The 12936-nt window shown below is 45.3% G+C and overlaps 1 protein-coding gene across 2 annotated transcripts in view; it reads right to left on the minus strand.

Annotated features, from left to right (window-relative positions):
- ANKRD17 (ankyrin repeat domain 17) overlaps window positions 1-9291 on the minus strand; it is a 133797-nt gene extending 124506 nt beyond the window's left edge. Inside the window, exon 1 of one of the 2 annotated variants that reach the window (XM_081969767.1) lies at window positions 8662-9291. In XM_081969767.1, the coding sequence (XP_081825893.1) occupies window positions 8662-9093 (432 nt within the window). In that variant the 5' untranslated portion in view covers window positions 9094-9291. The remainder of the gene's footprint in view (window positions 1-8661) is intronic. The other variant, XM_081969766.1, reaches the window with a different exon arrangement.
- Between the last annotated feature and the right edge of the window lie 3645 nt (window positions 9292-12936).

Below are 12936 nucleotides of genomic sequence, written 5' to 3' on the forward strand. Positions count from 1 at the left end.
TTCTGCAGCAGGACAATAGCCCCAAACATACAGCCAAATCATTAAGAACTATCTTCAGTGTAAAGAAGAACAAGAAGTACTGGAAGTGATGGCATGGCCCACACAGAGCCCTGATTTCAACATCGAGTATGTCTGAATTACATGGAGACAGAAGGATGTGAGAAAGCCTACATCAACAGAAGATCTGTGATTAGTTCTCCAAGATGTTTGGAACAACCTACCAACCGAGTTTCTTCAAAAACTGTGTGCAAGTGTACCTAGAAGAATTGCTGCTGTTTTGAAGGCATTTTGAAAATTGACAAAAATAAACAATCATTATTTATATTTCTGAAAGCATTCTTTGTTTACAGCATTTTTTCACACCTGCCTAAAACTTTTGCACAGTACTATATGATTGTATCTATTAGCAACAGCTATGAAACTCTGCACAATTAAAAGGAAAAACAATAGTGGAATCATCTATTTGCCAGTATTTACAGTTTTAGAAACACAAAATAAGGATAATTACTAATAGAAAAACCTTATAAAACATTATTGATGAATAACTATTGAGTAAAATAATAAAATATGGGAATTTACCCGACAATGTTATTTAATCTGCTTGGTAATCTGTATGTTCATGTAAAAATCTATTAAATATACAGATTTCCTGGTTTCAGAAATAGGAAAATGATCATTCTCCATCAACAAGGTAAGGTTTATTTACAAATTAGCCACATTGTCAACTACAAATTAAAACACTACGGTTGTGCAAAGCATTTAAGGTGTGTTTCACAAAGCATATTGGCATACCCATACTGTCAGCAAAGTGAAGTGGCTGTGTATGCACGTCAGAGGAAAGTATCTTCAGTCTTCAGTTGTCGTTAAGCTTTCCTGATGATGTGACTGCTTTAATGCTTCAAGATGATGAACTTTATTCACACCAACATTGTTTGTCACAACCCTATTTTGAATGCTTTGCACAGTATTATCAAGTTAATTAAATAATTTGTCACCTTTTCTGAAGCATATCCCCTGTAATTAAAATAGGGGGCTTACAGAATATGTCTAAGTTTTCAAATTTGTTTCTGTGAATAACATCAAACAAACGTAGGACTCTAGAAAGAGTGCAGAGAAGAGCAACAAAGATGATTAGGGGACTGGAGACTAAAACATATGAAGAACGGTTGCAGGAACTGGGTATGTCTAGTTTAATGAAAAGAAGGACTAGGGGAGACATGATAGCAGTGTTCCAATATCTCAGGGGTTGCCACAAAGAAGAGGGAGTCTCCAAGGCACCTGAGGATAGAACAAGAAGCAATGGGTGGAAACTAATCAAGGAGACAAGCAACTTAGAACTGAGGAGAAATTTCCTGACAGCTAGAACAATTAATCAGTGGAACAGCTTGCCTCCAGAAGTTGTGAATGCCCCAACACTGGAAGTCTTTAAGAAGATGTTGGATAGCCATTTCTCTGGAATGGTATAGGGTTTCCTGCCTAGGCAGGGGGTTGGACTAGAAGACCTCCAAGGTCCCTTCCAACTCTGCTATTGTATTGTAATAGGCTCATATTTTCCAAATAGTATCACTGCAAAGATTTTGTATGTAAGTATTCAATATTTTATCATTTTAAAATATTAACAAAGCAATATAATGTGGAATTATAGGCTTTCCAAAGATTGAATACAGAAAGAAATGAGTTATTTATGATGTTAAAACTTCAATGAGACTAACAAAAAAACACAGCACTAATAGTTATCATGATTTACCCACATCAGTAATTTAGATATACAGTAGAACTTTGAGTACATTCTGTTTCTCCTACTATAGAAGTGAATGTTCATTCAGTTGATTGGAGACTTTGGGCAAATCATTGCTTCCCAACTTACCCTACCTGTCCTGAAACTAAAGCCTTGCCACATTTTTTGCGTGGGCAAAAATATAAGCCCATCCCCAAAAATAAACCCCCTGGACAACCCCTCCCTTGGCCAGGCAGAGCACCGCTCACTGACATAGCGGTAACCTGAAGGCGCCAAGCCGCAGGAGCTGGGGGGGAGAAAGGCGCTCACATTGCTTGGGGCCTTTGGGATACCGCTAGGTTGAGGAGTGCCTGGCCGGAGGGGGGAGTTGCCGGGCAGCTGCTCCCTGGCGAACTGGCTCCCGAAGAGCCGGGCACAGCCTCAGGGGCGAACCAGTCAGGAGGTGACCATGCTCATTTATTTTATTTATTTATTATTTATTATTCACACTTATAGACCGCCCCCTCTCCCGGAGAGGACTCGGGGCGGTGTACAGTCACTAAAATACATTGTAAAATACATACATAAACAATTAAATTAATACTGGTGAAGGAGGTTATGAGACTGTAATCGAATAATAAATATAATACGTTAAAAGCCTATAAAACCCTTAAAACCCAATTAAAATAAATAAATCCCGGGAGGTAAAACTAAGAAAGTGCCAGGCCAGCTGATTGAAATAGGTGAGTCTTTAACTTTTGCCGGAAGGAACGGAGGTCGGTGGTAGTTCGAATGTCTGGGGGGAGGTCATTCCAGAGGGTTGGGCCCATCACAGAGAAGGATCTACTCCTAGGTGTTGCCCGCTGGCATTGCCTAGCAGACGGCACCAGGAGGAGCCCCTCCCTGTGTGAGCGGATAGGTCGCAGGGACGTGTGTGGTAGGATGCGATCCTGCAGATAACTAGGTCCTCTGCCATGGAGCGCTTTAAAGATGGTGATCAATACCTTGAAACACACCCGAAAGGCTACAGGTAGCCAGTGCAGCTCGCGCAGGAGAGGTGTTACGTGGGAGTAACGAGTACTTCCCATAATAACCCGCGCGGCTGCGTTCTGAACTAGCTGCAGTCTCCGGATGCGTCCCAAGGGAAGCCCCATGTAGAGGGCATTGCAGTAGTCCAGGCGAGACGTCACCAGCGCATGAGTGACCGTGCGCAGGGCACTCCGGTCCAGTAGGGGGCGCAATTGGCGCACCAGGCGAACCTGGTGGAATGCCCCCCTTGCCACGGCTGCCACATGGTCCTCCATTGACAGCCGGGCATCAAGGAGGACACCCAAATTGCGCGCCCGCTCCACAGGGGACAACTGTTCGCCCCCTATGGCCAGCGATGGAGTCAGCTGGCTGAACCGAGGCGCCGGCAACCACAGCCACTCGGTCTTGGAGGGGTTGAGTTTGAGTCTGTTGTCCCCCATCCAGACCCCGACGGCCTCCAAACACCGGGACATCACTTCGACAGCCTCTTGGGGTGGTTTGGGGTTGAAATATACAGCTGAGTATCATCAGCGTAGAGGTGGTATTCAACCCCAAAACCACGGATGATCTCACCCTTCACATATGCGTTGAACAGGAGAGGCGAGAGGACCGACCCCTGTGGCACCCCACAAGTGAGTGGCCTCAGGGACGACCTCTGTCCCCCTGTCAACACACATTGCTTCCGGTCAGAGAGGTAGGAGCCGAACCACCGCAAAACGGTGCCTCCGACTCCCATCCCCTCCAACCGGCGCAATAGGATACCATGGTCGATGGTATCAAAAGCCGCCGAGAGGTCTAATAGGACCAGGATAGAGGAGCAACCCCTATCTCTGGCCCTCCAGAGATCATCGACCAACGCGACCAAGGCTGTCTCGGTGCTGTGCCCGGGTCGGAAGCCGGACTGGCGTGGGTCTAGATAATCGGATTCGTCTAGGTGTCGCGGGAGCTGCTGCGCCACCACATTCTCAACAACCTTCGCCACGAAGGGAAGGTTGGAGACTGGACGATAGTTAGCTAGCTCCATTGGGTCGAGCGAAGGCCTCTTGAGCAAGGGTCTCACCACCGCCTCTTTCAAGGCGGTTGGTAAGTATCCCTCACCCAATGATGCGCTCACCAGGCCCAGGAGCCAGCCTCGTGTCACCTCCCAGGCTGCCAGTACCAGCCAGGAGGGGCACGGGTCCGTTAAACAAGTGGTGGGTCGCAGCCGTCCACGCAACCTGTCCAAATCCTCGGGGGCAACAGAGTCAAACTCCTCCCAGAGTGGTCTCTCAAGACTCGCTGTTGGCGGCTCGTCTGGTCCACTGACGGAGGTCCACCCGCTCCGGATCTGATCGATTTTGTCCTGAAGATATTCCCCAAACTCCTCTGCTCTACCCTGTAAGGGAGTCTCCCGCGCCCTCTGCGATAGAAGGGAGCGAGTCACCCTAAACAGGGCGGCAGGGCGGTTATCCGCGGACGCAATAAGAGCAGCACAATGTCTACGTTTGGCCGCTCTTATTGCCACAAGGTAAGTCCGCAAATAGGCTCTTACCTGTGTTCGGTCAGATTCATGAGCAACCGCCTGGCAAACCCCGTCTCCAGCCAGGCAGAGCACCATTCACTGCCCTAGGGGGTATCCTTAAGGCACCAAGCCACGTGGCGCTCTGCCCGCTCCCCAGCTCCCGCGGCTTGGCACATTAGGGATACCCCCTAGGTCAGTGCATGGAGCTCTGCCCGGCTAGAGAAGGGGGTTGCACGAGTGCCTGTTCCACCCCCAGCAGGCATGCCTCCTAGCCTCAACATGTTCGGGCCCAGCTCTCCCTGCAGCCAAAATGTTCTAATTTTCTTTAAGAAACAGAACTTAAATGAGTAAGAAATGCAGACTATTTTAAAAAATAAAATAGTAGCCTGCTATCCTAGGTATATAAAAAGCAATCTATCACCTAACCATAGTAATGTTGACTTCATTTATAGGAGATAGTGTTTTCTGGAAACAAAATAAGCAGGTTCACATTTCACATTAAGTCATCATATAGTCCCCTTCACTGAATAAACCATAACACGCTAGACAAAGACACAGTTTACAAGGCATAATGTCATGCCTATATAATACTGCTAATTTAAGCAAGTCACATTTAAAATATTTAGGTCCCCTACATGACTTGTTGGCTGGTACACCCTTTCCATGCATTGGATTACTTGTTTCAATTTACAATTTATATGTGTATTTTAATTAAAGAAAAATAAAGGAAACTAAAATGGTGTAAAGCATCTTTGTAAAGTGCCCTTGGATCCCATTTAGACCACAAAATCATTCCTAGAAAATAAATATTGGAGGTTGGCGGCAGCCAATTGTTTTGTTTGGATATATAACTACAAAATAAACTGAAATAGTAAACAGTGTCCTAAAAGACCAGAATTACCTGCCTTCTAGTAAATGGGTGCCTTCTAACAAATATCTACTATGGCTACCATTTTGTGAGTTACTTCTAACATGGTCTCAAAATGCTAAGTGACCCAAGAGTTTTTAAAAATAAGATATTTGATATAGTGTGATAGCCATTGTACCAACCTGCCTTGTAAATGGGGAACAATTATTATTTGTGTATAATCAAAACCAGAAATCCATCAATGACTAGTTTCTCTGTTTAAGGCCACAATGGCTATCCAAGTATATATAGATAGGTTTTGTTGGCTTATTGAAACAATTGATTAACAGTTTGTACTTCGTCTACCAAATCCATGATTATTCCCTATATTAATTATCAACAAAATTAAAAGTGAGGTGTGGAATTCTTCACCTATTAAATACAATTTTATTTCTTCATTGTATTTATGGCCTACATATTCTCTGAAGCACAAATGTCTCCTCATATTATTTCCTATGAAGTATATTGGCTAAGAGAAACTTAACTGGCACAAACTCACTGTGTGCACCATAGTCTAAGAGGAACTTTAAGGTGAGCCCTCCCAATCCAATACCTTAATAACTATAAATGTAAAGGTTTCCCTGTCATTTGTATCTGACTCTAGAGCCCAGTGCTCGTCTCGTTTTCTTGTCAAAAAACCATTTCCATTCTCATGTGGAGAGCATGGCTATGGTATGCCAAAGGTATACCTTCCCGCCTAAATGGTATCTATTAATCTACTCACAATTGCATGGTTTTGAACTGCTAGGTGGGCAGTTAATACCTTAATAACTATACCAACATATAAAATAAAAGGCGAGATGTTTATTCACCTACTATAATCTAAATGTGGGCTTCTGCCAAATCAGTATTTTTCTTACTGATGACTACAGGATTAATAGAGTTTAGGAAATCAAAATCCTGATGAAAAGTGAATATTAAATCAATCTTTGTTGTTCGCTATATAGCATATGCTTATTTTATACTTCACATCTTACTCTCAATGTTTTTAGCCATTTCCTTTTACTTGGCAAGTGTGTGTGTGTGTGTGTGTGTGTGTGTGTGTGTGTGTGTGTAAAGAGAGACAGACAGATTCAATTATGGTAGTGGTGAGTACACCATTGGAAGATCTGAAAGGTTATTTTGAGAACAGACTGCCCTGAACAAAATTTATGTAATGATTAGAGAGTTGACATTGGGTAACAACACATTATCCATTTATCTATCAAAATAGGCAACTCAACAATACATCTGAAACATTGTACAAAACGTTTTGAATCTAAAATACCTTGTTTTTAAAATATGGACTGTGTGGTGGAGCATTTTGAAGCATTCTAAAACAAAATACAGAAGTAGAAGTTTTGTTTCTTAGTGTCTCAACATTTCTAAGAATATTTTAAAGCCCATTCCTACCTGAAGTTGTTGGTTTTACACCTATGTCTCAAAAGTGAGAATATATTCTTAATTTTGTTATAAAAGCAAAATATTATCAGAAGACATATTTACAAACTAAATATTAACAACTTACCTAAAGCTTAAAAGGGAGGAAACTTTATAAACCAAAAGATATAATTGAATATCGCCTAGAAAATTATGCTTGTGTTACAATCATGGAATGCAATGCAATACCTGTGTTGTTGAGTGCACTTAGTATGAAATAATAGTATCCTTTTCATAAAAAAACTTATTTTGAAATAAATTAAAATAAATTGATCAGTCCAACTACCAATTTTTAAATGCATTGTAGAGGCAGCCTCATTTAAAAAGCAGATGTTACCAAACTTGAAGTGATAATGCCTGGTTTTACACAGGGAATTGTGGTTAAAGTTGTACATAGCCACCACCTACAGATAGCATAGCTCAATTCAGAAAAATTCCAAATTTGCAGAGTTTATATGTCAAGTAAAAGGAACCGCTACCCAGAATTATTCCCACTCCTTGTTCAGCTCTTCTATTCTCCAATGATACCTGTTTTATCTGGATTCCTCTAATTTTGTTTACTTACCCCATAGCCATTACTATGCATAGATAACAGTTAAGAGGGGCTAGTCAGTATTAAATGTGAGAGAAATTCACACTGCAATGACACTGAACCCCTCCTTAGCAACATGCTCGTCATTCACTCTCATTTAAACAGGTTTTAAACACTCCTGCAGAATCCTTGGACTTCTGAAAGAAAAACTGTTACATCAGTAACCCATTTCTTAACATTATTTACATTATATTTGCTGTTAACATTTATACCTATATGTAGATAATTCCCACCTTGATTCTAAAATGTTGATAATGCCTAATTTGCTGCTTGCATGTGCTTTAAATTGGGGTTAGAACGTTTTTGGGGGGCATATTTAACATTTTGAAACCATATTGGGGTACTCTCACAAAATAGTTTCTAAGGGAGAAATCACATAAACCATAAATAAACCATGATGCTTCAGCCAAAATAACACAAATTATATATTGTCTTAACCACTATGAATTTTTTAATAGAGCTCAAAAGTTGATGATGCATGTTAAAATGATTGTGATTACAGCAAAGTAAATTAGCTAGGGCCTCATTGCAGTGCTTCAAAATGTGAAAGGTTATGAAAGATGTTATACCCAAACCCTAGAGCATCTCAGATCTAAGGCAACAAATGAAGACACACTTGAAAGCACACATCACTAATCTCAGATGTTGGTTCTAAATATATACACTCAGTACAGGGCTAAATTAATTTTCCGAATATGCAATTCTTTCCATTATGTTTTTCAAGTGTCTAAGTTTCCTTCTTCTCTATCAGCCTATCCCAAAGTTCAAAATCTGTCAGGATCCGCTCCAATACTGTTTTGCCAGGATACCAGTAGGAAGAAGAAACACGCATCTGATTGCATATATTTAAAAGGTAAAGTCAAAATTGTCTTACAATTCTTAAAAGCACAGGACAAGCTCTAAGGCAGGGGTCCCTAAACCTGGCAACTTTAAGACTTGTGGACTTCAACTCCCAGAATTCTCCAGTCAGCTCTGCTGGCTGGAGAATTCTGGGAGTTGAAGTCCACAAGTCTTAAAGTTGCCAAGTTTGAAGACCTCTGCTCTAAGGAATAGGAAATAATAAAGACCATCCCAGGACCATGTCGGGTGAGAGTTTACTTGATCTCCCCCCCTTCCATCGAGACTTCTACAGAAACAAATTTAACGCCAGTCTCTTAAGTCTGCTACCCTCCTGAGAACAAGACCAGGCGGGAGGAGTCGAATCGCTCTGTTTCCGTTCCATCCTGGCCAGGTTCAATGCCCTCGCGATCTCTTCTCCACCTCCTGGTCCAGCTGCGGGCAGGCAGAGTTAGCCTAGGCGACGCCCGTCGGGGGGCTCTGGTGCCGCGCGATCTTCTTTTTCCTACCGGCGCGGCGTTGCGCGCCTGCTGCGGTTCCCAGTGCCGTAGCCGCAAAGACAGTGTTATGAAACCAGATCCGACCCCATTACTCCCGAGGACTCTCGTTCCCTTCAGTCCCGCAAAAAGAGAGGTGACCCCGGCGCGCCCGTCACCTACCTCCGATACTTCCTCCTCCTCTTCTTCTTCCTCCTCTTCTTCCTCCTCTTCCTCGTCGTCGTCGTCCTCCTCTTCTTCCTCCTCCTCCTCCTCTTCCTCCTCCTCCTCTTCCTCGTCCTCTTCTTCTTCGTCGCTGCCACCGCAGCTGCTTTCACTGCTGCTGCTGCAGTTGGTGCCACCACTTTCCACGCCCGGTTGTTGCCGCCGCCGTCGCCGCCCAATCCAGCTTCGCTTTGGCGGCGGCTGAGAAGGCGGCGGCGGCGGCGGTGGCGTTAACGACAACGGCGGGGGTGGCTGCTGTGACGGGTCGCTCTTTAGGAGGAGATCGCAAACCCTGGCGAGCCCCTCGGCCGAACACGGAGAAGAGCCGGACTTTCCTTCAACACCGCTGCCCTTCAGCACCTCTGCCCGGGCAGGAGAAGGTGGCTCCATGGTTGCTCGCGCCACCGCTGGCTTCTGTGCTCTCGCAGCCGGTCACCTCCAGGTCCGTCGCGGAGCTCAGGAATTCTCGCGAGATGAGAAAAGTCAGCTGGGCCCGACCCGGCTTGCTTTTCTACTGCTGCTACTGCTACCGTCCTGCGCTGCGATCTGCCCCGCCCATGCTTTTCATCAGCCTCGCCGTTCTTTTCGCGCAAGCGCAACCACACTTTACCGCAGCCGGAAAAGCAGCAACTCCGGGTTTTTGCCTGTTCTCTGCGCATGCTCAGGGCTTCGGGTTTCCGCGTTCGGAGCGCGCGTCATCGCGGTGCGCCCTCTCGCAGTGGGGCAGCTGACGTTCTTCAAAACTTGGGAAGGCGACACGTGCCTCTCACCTTACCTGTTAAACCACTCTCTTTTCTTTGGTGGAATGGAAATATCCCTGGGCCAGAAGGAAAGGGACGGGATTTTTTTTTTAAAAGGGGGTGGTGGAACTTGGAAAAGGTAACGTCCGAGTCAGCTTTCCTAAATATGCTTTATTGAATAAACTTCCGGTTTGAGATGTCGCTGTGAGTGCAGGTCTCTCTCCATTCTACCGATTAAATGTTTTCGGGCTTCCAGATTACCAGACTATAAACAGAGACTTCGCTCGTCGGCTAAATGAAATATTTATTTATATTTTATTTTCCTTATATGAACTGTTGAGATGACGAGATTCAAACGGCCAACAGTTCGCTTAATTTCAGATGCGCCATTATTATTTTAATGCTGCGTCATTATTTGCCGAACCAGGGAAATTGTGGAGGAGGAGTCTTCAATTAATTTGCTAAATGAGATCCTGGTTCAGATGCAAGTCTTGACGCCGACCCAACAAGACTTGGCAAAGGTTAAAAATGATGTAAAGCAGATGCAAAAAAAAATGGCTCTCGGCGAAGACCGGCTACACAGCTCATAAGGCTGTCACTCAAGCTAGTCATAGTAATTTGGATAAATAAGTTATTTAATGTCAAAGTCGCGCAGGAAAAATATTACATGTCATTGGGATTGAAAACACTCCCAAACCTGGCTGAATTTATGGAGGATTTGTTCAGATACCTTCTCTCTTTGGGAAGTGAACATGGAGTAAAGATGGAACATGTGACTAAATTCCTTTTGTAAAACAAGACTGGAACCAGTTCCAAAATTATCACACTGCAATTCTTTTATATCTTTTATATCCACAAGAGATGAGGTTTTACATATCTTCCACCAGGAATCAATAAAGCTTATCTTCTAGCCAAAGTAAGAAATCAATTTAGAATAGAATAAGAATAGAATTGTTTATTGGCCAAGGATGATTGAACAAGAAATTTGTCTCCAGTGCGTAAACCTACGTTACCATATAAACAGCAAGTAATACATCATACATAATAAATCATAGTTACAATCTTTAATAAGTTAAAAATGACAGTTGATAAATTATAAATCAATAGAACATAATAGATGAGATGAGAAATTAGTGCTTTGGAAATTAAATATTCAGCAGAATGGTGGCACAGGGAAAAAAACTTTGGGTCTAGTTGCTTTTGTATGCAATGCTCTCTAGGCAGTGGTTCTCAACCTTCCTAACCCTTTAATACAGTTCCTCATGTTGTGGCCATCCCCAACCATAAAAAATTTTCCGTTGCTACTCTATAACTACTTTTGCTACTGTTACTTTACTTTACTTTACTTTTATTTAGATTTTTATACCGCCCCCTCTCCCTCAAAGGGACTCGGGGCGGTGTACAGTCAAATAAAAACACATCAATAAATAGAAAATACAAACACAAAGAGGAGGCAATAAGAAAACTGTACATATCTAAAGTAAAGTAATTAAAAGCAATATTTAAATACCCTAAAAATACCCAATTAAAATATCTGCCAGGAGGTAGAATAAAACTATAAATGGGCCAGGCCGGCTAAACGGAACAGGTGAGTCTTCAGTTTTTGTCGAAAGGAGCGGAAGTCGGTGGTGGTTCTGATATCGGGGGGAGGTCATTCCAGAGGGTTGGGCCCATCACAGAGAAGGCTCTACTCCTAGGCGCCGCCCATTGGCATTGCTTAGTGGACGGCACCCGGAGGAGTCCTTCCCTGTGAGAGCGAATCAGTCGCAGGGAAGTGTGTGGTAGGATGCGATCCCGCAAGTACCTAGGTCCTGAGCCATGGAGCGCTTTAAAGATAGTAATTAACACCTTGAAACGCACTCGAAAGACCACAGGTAGCCAGTGCAGCTCGCGCAGGAGCGGTGTTACGTGGGAGTGCCTAGTACTCCCCATAATAGCCCGCGCGGCTGCGTTCTGGACTAGCTGCAGTCTTCGAGCGTGTCCCAAGGGAAGCCCCATGTAGAGGGCATTGCAGTAGTCCAGCCGAGACGTCACCAGTGCATGAGTGACCGTGCGTAGGGCATCCCGGTCCAGTAGGGGGCGCAATTGGCGCACCAGGCAAACCTGGTGGAACGCCCCCCTTGCCACGGCTGCCACATGGTCATCCATTGACAGCCGGGCATCTAGGAGGATGCCCAAATTACGCGCCCGTTCCACAGGGGGCAATTGCTCGCCCCCTATGGTCAGTGATGGAATCAACTGACTGAACCGGGGTGCCGGTAGCCACAGCCACTCAGTCTTGGAGGGGTTGAGCTTGAGTCTGTTGTCCCCCATCCAGACCCCGACGGCTTCCAAACACCGGGTCATCACCTCGACAGCCTTGTTGGGGTGGTCTGGGGTGGAAATGTAGAGCTGCGTGTCATCAGCGTACAGATGATACTCCACCCCAAAACCACGGATGATCTCCCCCAGGAGCTTCACATATGCATTGAACAGAAGGGGCGAGAGGACCGACCCCTGAGGCACCCCACAAGTGAGTGACCTCAGGGTCGACCTCTGCCCCCCTGCCAACAGACATTGCGTCCGGTCAGAGAGGTAGGAGCCGAACCACCGCAGAACGGTGCCTCCGACTCCCATCCCCCCCAGCCGGCGCAATAGGATACCATGGTCGATGGTATCAAAAGCCGCCGAGAGATCTAATAGGACCAGGATAGAGGAACAACCCCTATCTCTGGCCCTCCAGAGATCATCGACCAACGCGACCAAGGCCGTCTCTGTGCTGTGTCCGGGCCAGAAGCCGGACTGGCGTGGGTCTAGATATTCGGATTCCTCAAGGTGTTGTGGAAACTGCTGTGCCACCACATTCTCTACAACCTTCGCCAAAAAGGGAAGGTTGGAGACTGGACGATAATTAGCTAGCTCCATCGGGTCAAGGGAAGGCCTCTTGAGTAAGGGCCTCACCACCGCCTCTTTCAAGGCGGCAGGCAAGGACCCCTCGCTCAAAGAGGCGTTCACCAAGCCCAGTAGCCAGCCTCGTGTCACTTCCCAGGATGCCAGTACCAACCAGGAGGGACACGGGTCCATTAAACATGTGGTCGGTCGCAGCTGTCCATGCAACCTATCCAAATCCTCGGGGGCAACAGAATCAAACTCCTCCCAGAATGGTCTCACAAGACTCACTGTTGGCGGCTCCTCTGGTCCACTGAAGGGGGCCCATCCGCTCCGGATCTGACCGATTTTGTCCTGCAGATATTCCCCAAACTCCTCTGCTCTGCCCTGTAAAGGGGCTTCCCGCGTCCTCTGTGATAAGAGAGAGCGGGTCACCCGAAACAGAGCGGCAGGGCGGTTATCGGCGGATGCAATAAGAGTGGCGCAATGTCTATGTTTGGCCACTCTTAATGCCACAAGGTAAGTCCGTGAATAGGCTCTTACCTGTGTTCGGTCAGATTCGGAGCGTGAGGACCTCCACCTGCCCTCTAGGCGTCTCCTATGGCGCTTCATCACCCTCAGGTCC

Source organism: Natrix helvetica (assembly GCF_964273705.1).
Source record: "Natrix helvetica genome assembly, chromosome: Z".
NCBI lineage: Eukaryota > Metazoa > Chordata > Lepidosauria > Squamata > Natricidae > Natrix > Natrix helvetica.